The 23,123-nt window shown below is 34.6% G+C and overlaps 1 protein-coding gene across 1 annotated transcript in view; it reads right to left on the bottom strand.

Annotated features, from left to right (window-relative positions):
* The window catches only part of SMCHD1 (structural maintenance of chromosomes flexible hinge domain containing 1), a 128,882-nt gene that overhangs the window by 59,466 nt on the left and 46,293 nt on the right, over nt 1–23,123 (bottom strand). Inside the window, exons 15-25 of the mRNA XM_060121914.1 lie at nt 22,694–22,800; nt 21,879–21,961; nt 21,581–21,694; nt 17,274–17,351; nt 17,075–17,194; nt 13,273–13,417; nt 7,773–7,869; nt 6,333–6,405; nt 4,207–4,346; nt 3,437–3,571; nt 1,237–1,464 (exon numbers count right to left, since the gene is read on the bottom strand). Of these exons, the coding sequence (XP_059977897.1) occupies nt 1,237–1,464; nt 3,437–3,571; nt 4,207–4,346; nt 6,333–6,405; nt 7,773–7,869; nt 13,273–13,417; nt 17,075–17,194; nt 17,274–17,351; nt 21,581–21,694; nt 21,879–21,961; nt 22,694–22,800 (1,320 nt within the window). The remainder of the gene's footprint in view (nt 1–1,236; nt 1,465–3,436; nt 3,572–4,206; nt 4,347–6,332; nt 6,406–7,772; nt 7,870–13,272; nt 13,418–17,074; nt 17,195–17,273; nt 17,352–21,580; nt 21,695–21,878; nt 21,962–22,693; nt 22,801–23,123) is intronic.

Here is a 23,123-nt window from a genome sequence, read left to right as displayed (position 1 = left end):
GAAATCCTCCCTTCCCTCATTATGCAGAGGAAAATAAACTGGCTGGAGCAAGGGTTATTCCAAGTAAGATTTAAAAAATAATGTCAGCTGAATCCTGGTAAACAATTCTTTTAAAATATCAGATCCTATATTTGGAGACTCAGGATGGCTACAGAATACAGCAGTGCAAAAGAGTGGAATTCCCTGGTGGTCCAGTGGTTAGGACTCCACACTTTCACTGCCGAGGGCCTAGGTTCGATCCCTGGTCGAGGAACTAAGATCCCACGAGACACACGGCATGGCCAAAAATAAATAAATAAATAAATAAATAAAATTAATTAAAAAAAAACTCTAACCATTTTGATTTGGTTCTCTGTTAAGTGAGCTGTTAAAGTTTCAACATATAGATTTACCCTATCAAGGAACAAATGATACATTTAGATGGCAGGTCTATGAGGACCATCTGAAGCTACTGAGAACTGACAAAAGCATTGTCTAAGGATCACACTTTCAGAGATTGCTATACCAATTTCAAATGGCCAAATCAGGAGTCTGTAGTTAACAATACTGTTTTACCATTTTCCTTTAACAGACTTTTTATTTAGCGCCTTCAGAATAGCTACAAAAACACTGCTTTGGTTGGGGACTTCCCTGGTGGCACAGTAGTTAAGAATCTACCTGCCAATGCAGGTGACACAGGTTCGATCCCTGGTACAGTAAGATGCCACATGACACAGAGCTACTAAGCCCGTGCGCCACAACTACTGAGCCTGCGCTCTAGAGCCTGCAAGCCATGACTACTGAAGCCTGTGCTCTGCAACAAAGACAAGCCACCACAATGAGAAGCCCGTGCACCGCAACAAAGAGTCCCTGCTCACCGCAACCAGAGAAAGCCTGTGTGCAGCAGCGAAGACCCAACACGGCCATAAATAAATAAAATTTACAAAACAGACAAACACTGCTTTGGTCAAGTGGTGATCTTGATTCTGAGTATAGAAATACAGTTCATCAGGACTGGAATTTTGTTTAGGTGTCAAAATCATTTTTCTAAGCATGAATTTGTCACACATGAATCATTCAACATTTCAATCTAGTGCATGAAAAAGTATCTTATTTAGCCCGGGATTTTATATAACAGTACTATTTTTCTTTGATAAGCTTCTTCTTAGAGGATAGCCTATAAAACTTGTACAGAGTCTTCCAAGCAAGAAAATGAACAGAATTCTTGCAAATAAACAATCTGTTTGAGATACTTACTTTAATTTTCTCTGCTAAAGCTGATGTTATATGGATTTCTCTTTCTCCTTCATCATACATTTGAAAAATAAGGTTATGCATAATATCTCCTGCTATCCAATTAACCTCATCCTGATGTTTGATCTGGATTGCCTTTTGTCCTTCTACACTGAATATCTGTAATCTTGCAACATGGCTACTGGGAAGCAACTTAATAGTCTTCTCCACAGGTGCCACATCTTTACAACTCTAGGAAGAGAGGAAAACACAAATATATACTGAATGACATCTGTAATGAAAACACAGTTTTTGGCTTTAATGGTGAATCTTCCATATTGCTTAAGAATTTATTTCCAATATTATGGGAGATCATCTTATATACTGTTAACATTCATAGATTTTCTCATTAAGAGGATACTACAGTATTAATAATTCCATATTTTATACCATCAAGTTATAAATAATGACAGGGGCCACATTCTTAAAACCAAAAACTAGCATATCTGGACTTAAAAGAACTTCCTTCCCCTTTATTTGTAAACTTACTTAAAAGTGTTGCAAACCTGTGAAATTTTAATCATATGACACAGATTTGGTGACCAGCATTTATTAATAAAAATAAAGGTGTAATAAATTAAGAATTTTCCATAAATTAAAGATAAATATTGCAATAAAATGTCATTTAATGAGCTTCTAGAGCCTTTTCAATTCATTTTACATTGGGGTGAGTGGACAGAGTTGCTTGTAGCTAGATGAGGACTCTAGATGCCCCTAAAGGTTGAGCTGGCGTATTTATAATTTGTTATGGGCATATCAGTGTTCCAAAGATCAGTAACGATGAGCTTGTGTGCTACATAAATTGATTTTAGGCACACAAAATTAAAACACTACATAATTATTTCAGAATCTAGGTGTAGTGCATTCCACAGGATACAAAAAATTCACATAAGTCTAAGCTTAAAATACCTCTACAATCCTATTTCACTCATGTCTCCTTCCTCATCCAGTTGCAGTCATTTTACTGAAGCCCATTCACATGAACAATGACATATTCAAAATTCCTACCTCACAGAGTATCAGGCAAATAATCCATGCCCTATTATAAGCACATCTTATTTGCCTGGCTCAAACTTAAGAGTCACTGCTTTTGGATAATATGTTCTAACTGCAGGTTACAAGATATACCTTTGTCTTTGTCTTAACTGACCAGGACTCTTGGTGTTCTGCCTGTTGCTGCTCTGTAGTATTTACATAATTATATGTAAATGCTCTCTTGCTCTCAAGCCCAGATTTCTCCCTAACTCCAAGTCTTTTTCCTGAATCTCCTGATCTTTTGCAAGATATGGTATGCTCAAAAATATGTTGCCCACATTATTGAAAAAAGGAAATGCGTAACAAATATTTGAAGATTATCAAATATAACCAGCTTCAAAAGAAAAGAATTAGAATAAAGTCAAATCATTTCATTCTAATGTAAAAAAATAAAAGCTTTTACCCTTTTGAGGCTCAAGATATGTTAGCTGATATATACTTAGTAGGAAAAACATTGGTTAATCAACTGATCAAGTAATTTATCATCTACTAACCATATCAATTATGAAGAAATCACATTTAGGTATTTTACTTGTATAAGTATTTGTTATCCCATTTAGCAGTCTTAGGAAACCAAATGCTTATATCAACTGCCTGTCCTTCTCTAGGCTGGCTTCACCTTCAGCCATGATGTATATCCAATAACCAGTATCCTACTGGCACATTAACACAGCAATCTCTTTATAGGAAAACACTACTGAAAAACCATGTATTTACTTTGTTAATTATACACACATATTAAATGTTCATATATCCTTCCTTCAGTGGTGGTTCCATAGGGACATTTACCAAACTTTCTAACAAACAAGTGTAAACTGTAAGAAATAAGAGAATAAAATAAAACTGATAATTGTCACATTTTAATATAGGAAAAAAAAATTTTAGGAACATGTAATCAATAATAGCTATAGATATTATAAAAGGTTTGATCAAGAAAATTACTAACATTTGATACAAAATGTTATTTACTATACCATTTCATTTTTGCCTTTTCTTCCCTCTGGCCAGAAGAATCACAAATATCTCATTTTAAAAAGTCAAACAACTTTACATAAAATATTATGAAGCTGTTAAAGAATATTTGTATGAAGACTCAATATAATACCAATGAATAACAGTAACAACTTACAGGTATTTCAATTTTTGCTTTAAGCGTCTGGTCTTTTTTGATATTCTGAACTTGAATTGCTGGTCCTGACAAAATACTGGTTCCAGAACTACTGCAATCCACAACATAGAGTGGAAGGTTTGGAGCACCTGAAAACTATTGGAAGCGTACAAAATAATTTAAGACCTCAATCAAATGTAACTTATTATTCAATAACTGTTATTTAAATTTTCAAACAATTTAGTACAGCTACTATTTCCGGCTATAAATTAGAAAACTATAAATATAATTCACTAATATACTAGACAATTTCTGAATGAAAAGAGTAAGTTTCTATAATTCTAGGTAAAATTTGTTGATTTTGGAAGAAAAACCAACTTCCTAAACCGTTATTCTTTCTTTTTTAACACCACCTATTTGGGTTTTCCTTTCCTTTTTGTGCTCTTTTACTCATATTCATTTATCCATCCATCCCCAATCCTAAAGGATATTTCCACCATCCTACTCATAAATTAAATACTTCATCTGAAATGAGGAGGATGGACTAAGGAAGGAGAGGGGAGGAATCTGTGGTCCAATACTTGGCACAGCTGGCATCATTACTGGCTTAGGGATGCTGAAAACTATTGACAATGAGATAGCCCAAAAATTTCTCCATGGAATAATCATTACACAATCTAGATATAATATAAGGCTTACTATGAAGGAGCCAAAAGATATAGTGATTTAGTGATTTCCATTTAGTACCACGGGACTCAAAATCTACATATTCTTATCTTATAACAGCTTACCTTACAATGAACAATCAATTTTGGTTGTGCTGTTATATTGTCTGATTCATCCAAAACTTCTACCTGAAATGGGAAAGCTGTTCCATTTTCTATAACTAAAATTTCAGAATCAGGTTTCACTTTCAATCGATGAGGGGGACCTACCAGAAAATTATATAATAAAATAGAGATTCAAGTTTCTAAAACTGAAATGTTAAAACAGCAAAAGAAACAGCTTTTAACATTTCAAGTTTTAATATCTTTTAAATAATGCCAAGAGAGAAAAAAGAAATATCCATGTTTAATCATTTCTATCCCCCAAATGCATATATTCTATACATCACGCGAGTGGTCTCAATTATATTAAAATGTTTGATGTCTAGACTTAGTTTTATGTAACAAGCTAAGACATGGTGATAACTCATGTTAGAAATCACCCAAACGTGAAATACTAAAAAGATTCTGGAAAAAAGTATTCAAGAATAAAAATAAAAGTTTATTAAACTACTTTTTTATTTACTACTTTTAACTTTACACAATGAGACTGATTTCTCAGGCACACTACATACCTGTCTCAGGTAATTTTGTTCAAAGGATCAGTTCATATAATGACATAACCAGATAACTTACTTGTTACGACTGCCCACAACACTTTGATATCCTAAGCAAGCTGCACCACAAGTTTCCTCTAAACTAATAAAAGAGGGTTTATATTTCTGCAGCAAGATGACCTGATGTGCCCTATAAACACTGATATTTTAAAATACAATTTATGCTAAATAATGGGAACACAAGTTTACAAAGAACAGTTATATCAAAGAACAGTGTTTTTACCATATGCCAACTCTGTTCTCAGAATCCTTACAATGATCTTGATCAAGAAGGTAATATTATTATCCCCATTTTATGGATGAGGAAACTGGGACCCAGAGAGATTAAGTATTCTGTCCAGGTCACATGGCTACTAAATGGCAGACTCAGGTTAGATCCTAATTTTGTAATTTGAAACCTCTTGACCATTATCACTACACAGTCCCACTTGCTACTTTACCACGTTTACTCGCAAATTCTAAAAAAATATTAGAACTATCTGGTTAATAAGAATTTCCTTTGAGTAGATTTGAGTAATCCATACGTTTTAGCTAACCTCTTAAAATAAAAGCATTGTAAGTAAGTATTAACACATAACAGTTTTTTCTTATACGTCTACCAATGGGCCAATCTTTACTTCTAAATCAATTCATGCCTCAGGGAAAGCTCAAACTACACGAATTTGTGAAAGGAAATAGCTATTTTGTTTCTTTTCATTAAAACCAGTAAAAAAGGTCATATATGGACAAAGATATGATCTCAGTATTATTAATATTAGAGCTAAAACTTTCATAACAAGTCCTGTTCTAGGTGTTGTACAGCATATGCACTTCTCACTCTGCACAGTACTGTGTTAATGAGAACTCATGCATATTGGAAGTGTATCCTCCACTGAGTTACCACCGAAACCATGCAAAGTAAGGGCTGCCCATATTAACTCATTTAATCCTCACAAAAACCCTGTGAATTATGTATTATCTCATTTTACACATGAGAAAACCGAGGCACAGAACAAGTGTACCTCACTGGTAAGTGTCAGAGCTTAGATTCAAACGCAGAAGGGCCGATGCTAGAATATACTCTTTGAACCTCCACAATAGACTGATTCTCAAATTAGCTGGCTTTTTCTACCCTAACTTTACTGCAACTTCATTTACGAGTTGATAAATCATTATTCAAATTAACAACATAAAAGCATAAGAAACTTTCCTTCTTAAAATATTAAATATTTAGTTATATCAGAAAAAGGACAGATCCAGTTCTAACGTAAGTCTAATTAGTATATCCTTAAGAACAGTTCCCCAATATAGTTTCAATATTCACATTTTTCTCCCAAGATTATTTTTAGAACTTCACTCAAGTCTTTCTAAACGTTTTCCTGTCTTTTATTTTTAACTGGTCATTTCTGTTAGCACTATGTTTGTCATTCAAATGTATTTTCAAGATTTGTACCATATCCAAACCAAAAAACACTTCACCTTTATAAGTGTCATTATATTTTATCATAAGAATATTATTTAAAAGGTAATTAGGAATATTTCTTAAAGTAATATTACCTGGCAGTAATCTAATTTTCAGAACCTGTGAGTCTTCTTTTAAACCCGGAAAAATAACCTTCAGATTAAAATTCTGTTGAAAAAATTATTTTAATTAAATTTAAGTCCTAAATAAATACTTAAGTAATTTACTACCTCAACTCTGATTTACTTTTTGCTTTTCATTTTCATACCATTATAGAAATCTACTCAGCAAATTTATATTGACTAAAATTATCATATATATGTATGAAAGAGATGCAGGTGAAAAAACTGATTTATATTGCCTTCTTTATAGATAATACTATCTTTGAATTCAAAAGGCATAACCTCTGAATAATTATCAGAATTAGGATGGGCACTATAAAAAATGTGGAAAGTAGTGAAATGGAAAAAACCCAATATCTAGACATATCTAAAAACAATGCAGTGTTCTAGATTAGATCCTGGAATAGAAAAATAATTGTGGAAAAACTGGGAAAATGTTAAAGCCCAGAGTTTTGTTAATAGTATTATATCAATGTTAACTTCTTAGTTTGGATAAATATATAATAGTTGTATAAGACGTTAGTAGAGGAAGCTGGGTGAAGAGTATATGTGAACTCTCTATACCATCTCTGAAACTCTTCTGTAAAACATAATTATTTCAAAATAAGAAGGTTTTTAAAATCTAGAAATCTTTTTAGCAAGTTTATCTTACTAAAGTCAAATTTTCCACGCTTTTCAAGTTCTTTTTCCAGAAAAAGCTTAATTCAGAAAGATGTACAGAACTTGCTCTTTAATTTGATTAGGTTATACAATGCAGTATAGTATACAGTACTTAAACTTACATGCTCTATTTTAAACATTATTTTGATAGGGAAAAATTTTAAAATATATATTGAAGGTAATGATACAATGGAAAAAAAGTAACACAATACTTAAGTTACTAGCCACAGTGTTCACATTAGTCATATTAATCTGTTAGCTACTTTATATACTTAACTGAAAAATTACCTTATTGAAGTTTGTCTTTACTATCTCTAACCTTATTCCTCCCAAAACACTTCCCTTATACAAATACCAAACCCAATACTTTTACAGAAGTGAGCTAAAGTTTCTCATATTTTTGTTCCTATTCTAAGAAAAACATTGAAAAATGGAAAAACTTACAGAGAAGAAAGAAGCAACATAGTACTAGATAACTGTTGTAAACGGCTTTGAATGCAAAAAGACTGGAATGAAAATGAAGACAGTTGAAAATATTTAATTCATAAACGTTTAACAGACAACAGCAGCAAATATGCTGGTCTTCTCAAGAGATGTAAATGGTAATGGTATGTCGGGTGACATGATCCTGATTAATTCCTAAGAACCTGACATTACTGTCATCTTGTCACAAAAATAGGTTTTTAAATTTCCAATTTCATTTTTACCATATAAGAAATAACATGCATTATAACATGTATGTACAATGCTTACCTTGCCTTGACAAGAGTTTACAGGGCCCTTAGCTGTAACACCTCGAATGACACAATTTGGGCCATTGGTTATTTCTTCATAATGAAAAGATAAACCACTGGAAAAAATAAATTATTTTTTAACTTTCCCTCCATTACCTACAAATAAGCTGCAAATGTTCTTTTCTCTTTTCTTTCTTTTTTTTTTTCTAGCTGTGCCACATGTCTTGCAGGATCTTAGTTCCCTGACCAGGGATTGAACCCGGGCCCTCAGCAGTGAGAACACGAAGTCCTAACCACTGGACTGCCAGGGAATTCCTGCTGCAAATGTGTTTGTCTTCTCATATGACATTCTCATTTTTAATTCATTTTTCTAATAAAATTGTATTTTTTTAAAAGAGAGAAATAAATGAACAGAAGCAAATTCCCATGAGATTTTTACAAAGAAAAATGATCCAACAAGTATTAATAAGTGATACCATTCGTGCAGTGAGTAAAGATACAAGGTAGGAAACAATGAAATGCTAGACCATGTATACAGGCCAAAGAAAATGAAACATCCAAATCGATCAGGCTTAAAGATGTCTACAGACTTTGTCCTGGATTCTTTCAAATCCTTCACCCACAGGGATTTTAGAGACTTTCTGGCACCTATTAAACTGAATGGCAATTTTAGATAAAGTCCAAATAATTAAGTGCAGCCTTGTGCTAATGTAACCTTGCTAGAATGTATACTGAGACCCTCTAATCTACTACTATGAGTAATGTGATTCCTAAACCACCTTTGACCACCTGTAGATACTTACAGTGTCAACATTTTACTCTGTAAGGGGTAAGGTGATAAAAAAGGAGGAAAGATATACCATGATGGAGAAAAGACCTAATTTTTCTGAAGAATGAAATTAAATATTTAGATATTATCTGAATAAGCTGTAAAAATTAAATAACATGGCTTGTTTGAAAAAAGCTCTAAAGAGGCATGTAAGGTAAAATAAACTCCCTGAGAAAGATGGACATTAACCACAGACATCTACTTTCACTATCTCTTAAAGCCTCACTAATATAAGAACAAAGGGATTCCTTTTATTTACTTTTAAAGGCAAAGATATGGGAGGTATGGAAGAAGAGACAAGGACAATAGAAATTATCTGCTAGAAAAAAGGATAGACAAGTGGCAAATGACCTAGTAACTTCCCAAGAAAACTGAACTGTGAAACAACAATGGAAGAAGCTCAAAACCAATATATACCACAGAATTCCCAGGTACCATTAAGGAACTGGTGTTATTAGGTACCCCTAGAAGCAGGGCCAAAAAGAAAGGCCAAAAAAAAAAAAGGTGGGGGGTTGATTAAAATTTCGATCCCCAGATCTCCCCTCTCCACCTCTGGCAGATGACTGGAAAATTATTCTCTGAAAAGGTTTAAGCAGAGAATCTGTGAACCTGGGCACAAAAAGTAAGTCGAGGAAAGGGTAAAATACTAAAAAGAATACAAGGGTAATCCTGAACGGACCGCATAGGGATACTGAGACCTTTTCATTCCCATTCCTACCCTAGTCTTGCTCTTGGACTGGCTAGGAACCTGGACAGCCAAATTATTCCCCTCCAGGCAAGAGACTAAAGATTGTTCTTTGAGCAAACTACCCAGCCCAAGAAAAAGACCTCAAGATACAACAGGATTTCCCCCAACAAAATGTTACAGACAGATCATCCTGTAGTGGAGTTCACACTCAACAGCCTCTCCCAAACTCTCACACTCAACAGCCTCTCCCAAACTCCTATGTGCATTTTAGTTCTCCATCAGATATAAAAGCAGATGACCAAAGATTAACCAGATATATGAAGAAACAGATCAAAATCCAACAAATAAAAAGCAACTAACTTGGAGACAATAAACATTATCAGTGTAGGTAACCTTTTTTTAAAAACTACCATTTATTTATCAGCAAAAAAAAAAAAAAATGTGTTACATTCATAAAACAAGAACAGAATCTACAAAAGAACATTCGGAGAACCAGGAAGAACACTTGGAAATTAAAAATACAGCAAAAGGAAAAACTCAATGGAAAGATATAAACATAAAATTGAGAAAGTCTGTCTAAAAGTAAAACAAAAACACAGAAAGATTAAGAAAAATGGAAAAATTAGGAAAATCAGAGAACCAGTCCCAAAGGTACATCATCAAATAAATAAGGATCCCCCCCCCTCAAAAAAAGAGAAAACCGTGATGATGGAAGGTAGAAAATGAAGTACTTCAAATAATGAAGAGACCTATACAAAGATGTCCCATTATAAAATTTTGCCCTGTTGAGAATTAAAAGTGGGTCCCTATAAGCTTCCAGACAGAATACATAGGAAACATAAAAAGGAAAGTTAATCAGAACAAGTTTAAATTTATCAGCAACAGGAGAAGCTAAAAGGCAAAAATGGAGCAATGTTTTTATAATTTCGATGGAAAGTAGTGTTCAACTTTCAATTAAATCAATCAAGTAGAATACAGACATTTTCAGAGCAATAATTTTATCTTACATGTAAATCCTTTCTTAGGAAACTAGTGAATAATGTACTCCAGCAGAAGGTAAGGGACAAGGGATTCTTTCAAAATTGAAGACCCAGGGAAGGTTAAATGCTAAATAAAATAAGCTACTTAACAATCTCACAAATTCAGGAATGTTTCCTCAAGGACCTGAGAGCGAACTCTACGAAATTTGATCATCAATAAAGGTAAACCCCTATCTCCCAGTTTCCTGGGCCTAACTTCTGATCAATTGACTCCAAATTGCAAACTCTACTCCCAGTCATAAAGATACTTAGCAATTTTTCTTGAAAACATGAATGTGATAGATTTTATTTACTTACCCATGTAACAGAGTAAGATTTCCTTCCTTGCAATCTCTATCAGATTGTGATGAGAATAATCACATTCTGGTTTACTGATTATTCAATAACAAAATTGTCTTCTTTCTCTTCTACCTTTGTGAAGAAGTTTTCTAGCTTGACAGTAGGTTTTGTTTTTACTATATTTCCCCAACACAAAAGACAAAGGGTACTCCCAGGATGAAAGTGAAGGAAGATCACAGAAGGACAAATGTAACAAGCGTTAAGAACAACTGATCCAGACCAGAGCACATGGCAAAGTTCCAAGAAAGATGTCTACAAGAGTATGAAACTGAGGGACTTCGCTGGTGGTGCAGTGATTAAGAATCCGCCTGCCCTTGCAGGGGACATGGGTTTGAGCCCTGGTCTGCGAAGATCCCACATGTCGTGGAGCAACTAAGCCCGTGAGCCACAACTACTGAGCCTGCGTACCACAACTACTGAAGCCTGCATGCCTAGAGCCCATACTCCACAACAAGAGAAGCCACCACAATAAGAAGCCCACGCACCGCAACGAAGAGTAGCCCCCACTCGCCGCAACTAGAGAAAGCCCACGTGTAGCAACGAAGACCCAATGCAGCCAAAAATAAATAAACAGAGAAAAAAATATGAAACTGATAGGTTATCTATGTACCAAGCATCTTGAGAAGAGACCAGGCAACTGGCAGAGAGTTACTTAGCAAAGAAAAAAAGAACAACAGTTGTGCAATGAAGAAAGTAATTAGCACTTACATAATCATAATAAAGCAAGCACTAAATACTGATCAAGCCAGAATACAACTTTAATGAAGAATGTGGGAACAGGAAGGTTTATTTGTAATGTGAGTGGCAACAAGAGAGTGTGTCCTCATCTTCCATAAGTCAAGAGATAATGCTTAAAACTGAAGAATCAAGAAGTAACAATATAAAAGTTACTTAGAGGGCTTCCCTGGTGGCGCAGTGGTTGAGAGTCTGCCTGCCAATGCAGGGGATACGGGTTCGTGCCCCGGTCCGGGAAGATCCCACATGCCGCGGAGCAGCTGGGCCCGTGAGCCATGGCTGCTGGGCCTGCGCGTCCGGAGCCTGTGCTCCGCAACGGGAGAGGCCACAACAGTGAGAGGCCCACACAGTGCAAAAAAAAAAAAAAAAAAAAAGTTACTTAGATATGTGCAATAGGTACCAAAACATTCAAGTAAGAAAGCTGAAAGTGGTTCTAAGAAGTCGATTTTGGGTGGGGTGGAGAGGGCAGAGGAACTACTCTTTTTTTATATAAACCTCATCCAACTATTTGATTCTTTAGGCTACATGTGTGAATGATTTTTTGTTTAATTTAGTTAACACTGAGAAAAAAACAAACAAATTTACTGAAGGTAAATTCACATAGCCAGGCCACCAAGATTTTTTTTAAGCCCCAAATCTTAATTACCAGTATGTACGTGTGATAGAGACTTTGTGTTTAAGAATGTCCTATCAAGGATAAGAAGGAAGTTTAATTGAAAACAGGGGTCAACTAATGCACAAATATTTTCCATTTGTGACTAGACATTATTTTTAGTGTTTCTTATTAAGCACATAGATGCTTAAGTATTCAACTCTTCCATTATGGTTTAATATTCAAATGAATATAATATGTCAAAATCACTTTTTGCAACTCATTTTCAATATTTTTTGTAACTCTGTTTTGTTTTTCAGGAACTTAACCATGGTATAAATCTGGACACTAAACTAGTCTGTGAGCTTCTAGAAGGCAAATACTATGCTCTTATTCACTTCTGTATCTCCAGCTGGCAAACGCCTGGAATACAGTACGTAGTCAAATGATTAAAAGAGTGAACAATTACACCAACAGGGGAAAAAAGTACACGGCGATAGCAAAAGCATACATTAAAATGTGGGCCCAGGGACTTCCCCGGCAGTCTAGTGGTTAAAACTGCGCTCCCGCTGCAGGGGGCACGGGGTTCAATCCCTGGTTAAGGTATGATCCTGCGTGCCTCGCAGCGCGGCCAAAAAAAAAAACAGTGTCTCCAAAAACGACAAATTTGGCAGAAATTTGAAAAACAAGAATTCTTCCTAGGCACCTCAAAAAAAGGTAATGGAAAACAATGAACATCCTCAATTATATAACTGGACACATTGTTTTTCAGGGCTATTTTTTAATATAAGCCAATCATGTCACTCTATAGAGCTCTTAAGTAAAGGCAAATTCTAAGGAAGGACACAATTTCCATGGAAAGTAAACTTTATTGCTATGGTTTTAAAAGCAAACCAAAATAAATTTTATTAGCAGGTTAAAAACCTACCAGTAGGTAACCACTAAGTTTAAATGGCCATAATTTCTAAGCAAACAACAAAATAAACATGGTATGGTTTATAAAATTGCCAGGAGAAGTCATATTATACTTGCAAAAAGAAATGGACTAAAACAGAACTATATCAGTCTCACCCAAACAACTGTAACAGTAAATTCAGTCAAAACAAACTTTATTGAGGTAATGTATGTATGACACTACAGCCACAGAGAATAGACTGGGACTAAACAAATCCCCCAGATATCATAAAATATCCACTAAGCATTTTAAATAATAAATCTGAAGTTAACCGAACATAAATAATTTAAGCTAAAAAAAGAAAAAAGTGAATACTTAGCAAATATGAAAACTCAGATTACCTTGCTTCAAAAACTGGCTGAATATCAGTTGATAGTTGACTAGTATGACCAAATTCATCCTGAAACTCCAGAGGGATATTGAATGGGACTCCAACACGAAAAGGAAGATCCAAAAGACCATATAAAAATTTCTCTGGTTTACCCTCTTAATAAAAAAAAATAAACATGAAAAGAAAATTCATTGGTCAGAAGTTTCATTGTAGGTAGAAACATCCATTATATATATGGAAGATTAGACTACAATAAAGATGGCATTTTAAATCTGTGCAAAGTTTATATAAATTATATCTATAATCCACCTGTGAAAATAATAAAGCTAGAACTTTATCTCACACCATGTATAAAAGTCTAGAGATAGAGATAAATGTGTTTTTAAACTATGAAATTTTCGAATATAATAAAGGAATATGTTTATAATTTTATCATAGAAAAAAATAAGGCAAAACACAATACTCAACAGCTATACAACGATGTATTTGATAAAGTTCAAAATATTTTATTAGATACAAAGTTAACAGAGAAGCTCTATATGAGAAAGTACTTGCAACATATGCAATAAAGGATTAAAATCCACAATACATTAAAACTCCCTATAAACATAACAGTTTCAAGTCATCCCCTGGGAAATTATTAGAAATGCAAATTCGAGGGCTCACATCATCCTACTGAGTCAGAAACTCCAGGAGTGAGGCCCACCAGTCTGCATTTTAGTAAGCCCAGCAGGTGGTTCAGGTAAAAAATTTGAGAACTACAGCTTTACACTATTAAAATAGGCATAGTAGGCACTTCCCTGGTGGCACACTGGTTAAGAATCCGCCTGCCAATGCAGGGGACACGGGATTGATCCCTGGTCTGGGAAGATCCCACATGCCACAGAGCAACTAAGCCCATGCACCACAATTACTGAGCCTGCACTCTAGAGCCTGTGAGCCATGACTGCTGAGTCCAAGTGCCACAACTACTGAAGCCGGCACGCCTAGAGCCCGTGCTCCACAACAAGAGAAGCAACTGCAGTGAGAAGCCTGCGCACCATAATGAAGAGTAGCCCTCGCTCCGTGCAACTAGAGAAAGCCCGTGCGCAGCAGCAGCAAAGACCCAGCACAGCCAAAAGTAAATAAAATAAATTTAAAAAAATTAAAAATAAAATGAAATAGGCATAGTAAAGGAACAGACTTTCACAGATGACAATGTCCAATAAAGGCTAGAAGAGGTACACAACCTAATAATTAAATAATTTAACCACCAACTAGGCTAAATATTATAATATAGGTTAGCCAGGAATGAGCATAGGGAAACAAGAACCCTCAGGCTGTTGATGAGGGTACAAAACCTTTTGGGAGGGCAACCTGACAGTAAATATGTATAAAATGTTAAAGCACACACATTGCAGTTGGCAATTCTACTTCTTGGTATCCACTCTAGAGATATTCAAGCACTTGTACACAAAGCATCATAATTTTTTTCCGTATAGGAATGTGATTTGTAACAGCCAAAAACTTGGAAACACCTGAAATGTTCATCAAAGAAAACTGCTGAACTACAGCATGTCCGTACTGTAGAATGTTCCACAGGTGTATTTAAAGAACATGATCTGTATGTACAAAAAGGAACACTCCCCAAGGTGGTTGTCTGATTAGAGAAGGCAAGGTAATCACAGGCACTTAAATCAGCTCTCTAAAACCCCATAAAAATGTGGCACTACAGAGATTTTTTTCAAAGAGGCCTAAACCTACAAAAACAATGAACAAGAAAAAAGACAACAGTAACAGAATTTGAAACCTGGAGAATATATGGGCAAGTATAACTGACTTAGCAGAAAGACTCAAGAAATCAAATCCTCAATCATCAACAAAGCAAGCAGGGAGCCAATTTAATTCACACTATATTAACACTCAAAAGTCTCAAGAATGGCTCTATCAAGTAGGAGTGAAATTGAAATAAAAAAGGAAGACTTGTTCAAGTTTGTTTGAGAAACAGTTCCTCAGATCCCCAGCCCTCAACACACAGAGCCAGTCAACTGCCTTCCTCATCTTCAGCAATATCTGGAAGGTTTCTTCTCCAGGAAAGGTTAAGAGTTGGTCCAAGGAGTAAGGGACACAGCACTACTGAAAGCATTACAGTTTACTGAAAATAGGAAAATCAAGTGAAAGATCAATACTGAACATGAGCAATCCCACAACTGGGCATATACCCTGAGAAAACCATAATTCAAAAAGAGTCACGTACCACAATGTTCACTGCAGCTCTATTTACAATAGCCAGGACATGGAAGCAACCTAAGTGTCCACCAACAGATGAATGGATAAAGAAGATGTGTACATATACACAATGGAATATTACTCAGCCATAAAAAGAAACGAAATTGAGTTATTTGTAGTGAGGTGGATGGACCTAGAGTCTGTCATACAGAGTGAAGTAAGTCAGAAAGAGAAAAACAAATACCGTATGCTAACACATATAAATGGAATCTTAAAAAAAAAAAAAAAGGTTCTGAAGAAGCTAGGGGCAGGACAGGAATAAAGACACAGACATAGAGAATGGACTTGAGTACATGGGGAGGGGGAAGGGTAAGCTGGGATGAAGTGAGAGAGTGGCATGGACATATATACACTACCAAATGTAAAATAGATAGCTAGTGGGAAGCAGCCACATAGCACAGGGAGATGAGCTCTGTGCTTTGTGTCCACCTAGACAGGTGGGATAGGGAGGGTGGGAGGGAGACGCAAGAGGGAGGAGATATGAAGATATATGTATACGTACAGCTGATTCACTTTGTTATACAGCAGAAACTAACACACAATGTAAAGCAATTATACTCCAATAAACATGTTAAAAAAATAAATACTGAATATGAAACCTCTAACAGTCTTCCCCAGCTTGGCTCCCCAAATGCTGGCACCCAGGTGTTTACACTCCACTCTGGGAAATCTGAACAGCCAAAGAGAAAAAAACCTAAAATTCTCTTATCATAATCTCCCCAAATGATATAAACACTCTCGAATGTTCTATTAACTGTGTGCAAATAACTAGTAATGTAAGAGAGCATCTAATAGAAAGGACCCAGAGCAGACGTGTAAAAAAGCAACATGGAGGAAACAAGCTATGAATAAAGTTTGAAAGCGTCAAGAAAAAATGCCACTATTATTAATAGCCTCAGAGAATTAATAGATACTGAATCCATGAAGTTGGAGAAAATACTTTGAAAAGGGAATAACCAGAGAATATTTCAGAAACTAAAAAAATTATAGCAGAAAGGAAAAATTCAATAGAAAGTGTCGAACATCATGTTAAAGAAGTCTCTTGTAAAGTACAGAAATAAAACCAAGAGATGTAAAGCAGAAAAAACAGTATTAGTACACCAGTCAAGAGGTCCAACGTCTTAACACTAGATGTTGTAGAAAGAAAAAACAGAGTAGGAAATCAAAGTAACTCAAGAAAAATCCCTAGAATTTAAAATTTCAGAAATTGGGACCCCCCCCACACACAAAAAAAATTATCCTAACTTCTGGGGATTGTGGAAGAGGGAGAATAGGGGCGGTTGGACTGGGAGTGGAGGGTGTTTAACATGCAAAAGTTAGGAATCAGAATAACTTTAGACTCTACCAGTAACAAGGGAAGCTAGAAAACAATAATGCTTTCAAACGTTTATAAGGAATATGATTACCAAGCAGAATTATAAAGCCATTCTAAGACCAAGATGGTTATACAATTGGTCAAACATCTTTTATTAAATTACCTGTTTTCCTCTTGATTTAAAATGCCACCTTTAGCATACAGAGTTACATACTGGTGTTTTGCTTACCTTTGACAGAAAATTTAATTGCTTTAGATGGTAGTGGTCTTCCTGCATAAGTGTCTGCATTACTTTCATTCAGTACAACTTGTAATTTCAATGTATAATTCCCCAACTTTTGAATATTTTCTGGACAAATTAAGAAGAAATTAAAATTCAAGTAAATGTAATACTGATAGAATTTTTAACATTCAGCATAATAACTCACCCATTTTTTTAAACCAGTAAGGCCATTTTCCTCCATGTTGACTAATATGTGAAATGATTTCTTTATTTCCATTTGGAGCTTAATAAAAGAAAAAAATTTTGAGAAATTAAATATAGAACATGAATAAGAAATGTCACACTAGCATCAAATGTCTACCTGCTATACATTTTTTAAGGTAGTTTTGAAACCTCGAAAAATCTAAAGCTATCCTATTCAAGTCAATAGCATAATGAAAATTTATTCATTCAGCTGATTAAAATTCCTTTATTTCAATTCTTAAAAATGTATCTGTAAATAAGCTTAACTGGCACAAACAAAAGAATATAGAAATAATTTTCTTTTGACATTGAAAATCATTTCTTTAAAAGTTTTCTTAAAGAGGAAAATAGCATACTTTATTTACATAGAGTAATCTCTAAGACCTAGTGCTCTATTAAGAGAAAAAAGCAAGACCTAAAATAGAAGAAAACAAATAGAAGGATATCACTTCTCTGAAATATTCCTTGTTATTTATTTTTGACTTTGGAATTACATGACTTAAAATATTCACAAAATAGAATTAAAATAAAGCAATTCATAAGCAAAACCAAAATGTAGGTAGGCGATATGACCATATTAAAAAATTTTTTTTAATTATTTCAACTGACTTCAACTTTAATAACTTTAAGGACAAATAGCGCTTCAAAGAAGTCAAATTTAATCTAATAGTACTATTAGTAATTTTGTAAGTATCACTATTTTGAAACTATATTATAGGATAAAGCAGTAACTAACTGTTAATGTTAAGAATCAAGATTTTCAACATAAAAGAAATGAAATCAAAGTAGTTAAATAAAAACTCAGAATATCGATATGAATTCATGTTTTTTCTTTTCCAAAAATATTCATGCTTAGCTATCAATCGAAAAGGCTTAGAAACAATTTCGCCCAGTGGCCATGAGCAATCCTAACACTCAGGCCTCTAAATGCCATTCCCCACTGAAAGGAGCGGGGACAAAGTTAGAGAGTAGCATGTACACATATAGACTACCAAATGTAAAACTGATAGCTAGTGGGAAGCAGCCACACAGCACAGGGAGATCAGCTCGGTGCTTTGTGACCACTTAGAGGGGTGGGATAAGGAGGGTGGGAGGGAGACGTAAGAGAGAGGAGATATGGGGATATATGTATATGTATAGCTGATTTACTCTGTTATAAAGCAGAAACTAACACACCACTGTAAAGCAATTATACTCCAATAAAGATGTTAAAAAAAGAGTAATGGGTGAATTGAGGTTTAGGGTAAACATGTACAAGAAGATTCTAGGATGTCTTGAGCCAGAAAGCAAGAAAGCGCAAATCAAAGACAAAAAAGGTTCTTATCAAGAGGACAGAGGAGCAAACATGAAAGCACATCAAAATCAAGGAAGCATGTCAAATCTATAAAACCCCATACATTCAGAAAAACACATTTATGAAAATCAAAAAAAAACAGTCTCTGAGCACCACAGTACTGTACCAATTCCTGACTGGTAATTTGCAATTAAAGAAAAAGGATTAAGCCTTTATACTGCCTTTCCTATAAAAGCTGTGTTTCAGAGTAAACCAATGACCCTAACTGAAATTTATTACTAACAAATAAACTAGGAAGGATAATAAACTGGGATAATAAATTAGGAAGAAATAAAAGAATGAGGGGGATCACCATTTTGCATACCAAATAACTAAGCAAAAATCATTAATGGATGAAACCATTACATCACGGATGAAAGGAGAACTTTATAATCATATTAGCCAAGTGAATTCAATAATCCATTTTAGCAGCACTAAAAGTAGGACAATTAATTACAGTCATCAAATGCCTCTTGATGTAATACCCTAAGAAACACAAATTCGCTATGGAGTATGGATTCTTGCTTTAGGGGGGAAAAGTGGTGAACCTAAATCTGTTTAAGCTTTTGGGGTAATTTCCAGTCTTCAGGAAATAGAACAAACAATGGAACAAGTTAAATGACATTCCAAAGAAACAAATATGTGAAACACTCTACAGTAAAGTGTACATTTAAAAAATAATTGAAATGGTAAATCTATTATATATACTTTAACAAAAAAAAATCTTCTAATTAAAAAATATATATATATACAGGCAGACCTTAGAGATATTGCAGGTTTGGCTTCAGACCACCACAACAAAACAAGTATCGCAATAAAGCAAATCACATAAATTTTTCCGTTTCCCAGTGCATATAAATGTTATGTTTACACTATACTGTAGTCTGAGTGTGCAAGAGCATTATTTCTTTAAAAAAATAAAATGTTCATATCTCAATTAAAAAGTACTTTATTGCTAAAAAATGCTAACCTTCATCTGAGCCTTCAGCAAGTCGTAGTAATAACATCAAATATCACTAATCACAGATCACTGTAACAAATATAATAATGAAAAAGTTTGAAATGTTGCCAGAATGACCAAAATGTGACACAGAGACATTAAGTGAGCAAATACCATTGGGAAAATGGCATTAATAGACTTGCTCAACATAGAGTTTCCATAAACCTTCAATCTGTAAAAAAATGCAGTATCTGCAAATGGCAATAAAGCAAAGCACAATTAAACAAGGTATGCCTGTGTGTATTTTTGGTTTTGGTTTTAAATAAGACAGAGGCAGGAGGGTCAGAGTCACAGAGAGGCTGGAAGATGCTACACTGCTGGCTTTGAAGATGGAAGGGGCCACAAGCCAAGGAATGTGGGTGGCTTCTAGGAGTGGAAAAGGAGAGCCTTCCCTAGAACCTCCAGAAGGAACACTATCCTGCTGACACTTTGATTTTAGCACAGTGAAGTCCACCTGGGACGGATGACCTAGAGAACTGTAAGATAATAAACATATGTTGTTTTAAGCCATCAAAAAAAGTTGGCGAAATATAAAATAGAGTGTCACAGAGGCCAAAAATAAGAGTACTGCAGTAAAATTAGTCAAACTGTTCACTGCTGCCGAGGCTAGCAAGAAATTTATACAATGAAAGTATACATGACCATTGACTAGTTTATAAATGTTGGAAATAAACGCATAGTGAATAAAACGTCTTTAAACATCTTTAAAATCCATGGACCAGACATGCAATATATAGTGATAGAACAATTACTGAAAATATAAATTGAAAATACTTTCAGGCAGTCAAGACAAAAACAACAAAGAAAACCGTAATTCAAAAAGAGTCATGTACCAAAATGTTCATTGCAGCTGTATTTACAATAGCCAGGACATGGAAGCAACCTAAGTGTCCACCAACAGATGAATGGATAAAGAAGATGTGTACATATACACAATGGAATATTACTCAGCCATAAAAAGAAACAAAATTGAGTTATTTGTAGTGAGGTGGATGGACCCAGAGTCTGTCATACAGAGTGAAGTAATAAGTCAGAAAGAGAAAAACAAATACCGTATGCTAACACATATATATGGAATCTTAAAAGAAAAAAAAAAAGGTTCTGAAGAAGCTAGGGGCAGGACAGGAATAAAGACACAGACATAGAGAATGGACTTGAGTACATGGGGAGGGGGAAGGGTAAGCTGGGACAAAGTGAGAGAGTGGCATGGACATACATACACTACCAAATGTAAAATAGATAGCTAGTGGGAAGCAGCCGCATAGCACAGGGAGATCAGCTCGGAGATCAGCTCCGTGCTTTGTGACCACCTAGAGGGGAGGGATAGGGAGGGTGGGAGGGAGGTAGACGCAAGAGGGAAGAGATATGGGAACATATGTATATGTATAGTTGATTCACTTTGTTATAAAGCAGAAACTAACACACCATAGTAAAGCGATTATACGCCAATAAAGATGTTAAAAAACACAAAAAACAACAGACAAGTTAACAAACAAGGTGATTCAAGTTAGGAAAATACAAGATGAGCAATAATATGCAGTTCTTTTCCTTTACCAAAGAGTGGGCCAGGATTCTCATCTGAAACAAGTACTTCTGGCCCATAGGTTCAGAGACACAGTATTTTTGATTTAGAAGGGATCTTAAGGATTATCCAATCAAAATTCCTATTGTACAAACTACTACATGTATACACATCATATCTTTATTTTAGCCCACAGCTACCTACATAGGAAAATTCAGAATAAAATGTTAAAAAAAAAACCCTCAGAAAACAATTGATTTTTTTTAATGTGAATTATTCACACCTTTGAAACTCCTAACTTTAAACAAATGTACTATCTATCAGATTGCTAGCTCATAATTACACAAAGATATTAAAACATATGTTATATATTTAAGAACAACAATAAAGATCCAAATTAGTTTGTATACTTACAGTGTAGTATAACTTTGAGCTCAACCAGGAGTTTCTTTGACCCTCCATGACTTGTTCCTGGAAGCTTTTGCATTGCTTCCCCCTTTTTATTCAATATTTCAATTCTTAATGCACCTATCAGTCCAAAATTAAAAATAAGAATGTCTCAGTCACACCCAAAGAATCTGATGAATCTGCTAGGTCTTCACACAGCACTTTAATTTTTCATGGTCTTTTACTATGAAATGTAAGATGTAAGAAAAGCATTTTTTCAGTATTTAAAAACAAACAAACACACACAAAAAACCCAAAAACATACCAATGGGGGTTCCAGCAGGCCTAATCTCATTTGGCAATAATTCATCTCCTTCAGGCCAAGTTACTGACAATCTATCAGGGAGCCTATTATGAAACCAGCATATTAATTATTCATGAACTGTGTTAATTATGGTCTTATTTTTAAAAATAATAGTTACTAGAAATTTTAATATTTATTTCTAATTTTTTTTGACAGGTTAAATCTGAAATCCTGAATGATTAATACTGTAAACATTTCCTTCTCCTCAACCACTGTTGTGGCTACAGAGTAAGACAAATCTCCTGGTGTTAAGAGCCAGGAACTGTGTTTTTTTGAGATTTTTCTGTTCATTTATAGTACAAGCTACCTTTGGGAGACAGGATAAACTCTACAAATAAAAGAATTACCAGTGAGATTCAGTAGGAATCACAATGACTACGTCATTAGCTATACAAGAGCCACAAACCCTTTTATTTTTCGATTTCCTTTTACTTCTTTTGTACTAATCTTTATCTCTCAGCAGTTACTACCATTTTCTTCTAGCTGTAGGCCAAAGTTTTTTTTTTTCCTTTAACAAACTTAATCATAGTGCTGATAACAGTGACACTGTAGATATAAGATTTCCTCATTTTTCTATGAAATACAGGATTCTGTTTTTATAACAGAGAGCTCTCAGGTTTTTTTTAACAGCAAGAAGTTTGTCACAATACACACATCTAAGACTACAAGTGCCCAAATAGAAGAGCATAACGACACACTCAATAACTGCTAAAAGGACAATTCCTCTTGATTTTTCTTGTTATTTTTTACCATATGCATCTTGAAATGTAAATTACCTTGCCATTTCATCTTCTACATATTTTTTCACAGCTTTCTCAGCAACTGTCCTATCCAGCTTTGCAATTGGCACAGTTTTTATTTCATCATACAGTGCCTGAGGTTCCTGAATAAATAAAATTTACACCAACATTTAAAAAAAACTATTTAAGTATAGTTGCAACAAGAACATTTCTTCCAAAGAAACATATTTTTACCCTAGTTAAGTATATAAATCATAATAGCTATTATTACATTATACCACAGTGTTTACTTCCATTTTTCATGTAAACTCCTTAGGCCTAATTAAATAGGCCTTAGGCCATTCAAATTTTAACAAGAGCATAGTATAAGGATAAAACCAGTTCTAGTTTTGAAGTTTTTCATTCTTGAGATAGAAGTCCGGCTCCAATGTTTATGTTTGTGGGCCTTGGATGAAATGTGCACTTT

The sequence above is a fragment of the Lagenorhynchus albirostris genome, chromosome 14 (assembly GCF_949774975.1).
Source record: "Lagenorhynchus albirostris chromosome 14, mLagAlb1.1, whole genome shotgun sequence".
Taxonomy (NCBI): domain Eukaryota; kingdom Metazoa; phylum Chordata; class Mammalia; order Artiodactyla; family Delphinidae; genus Lagenorhynchus; species Lagenorhynchus albirostris.
This window is presented reverse-complemented; position numbering and strand designations above follow the sequence as displayed.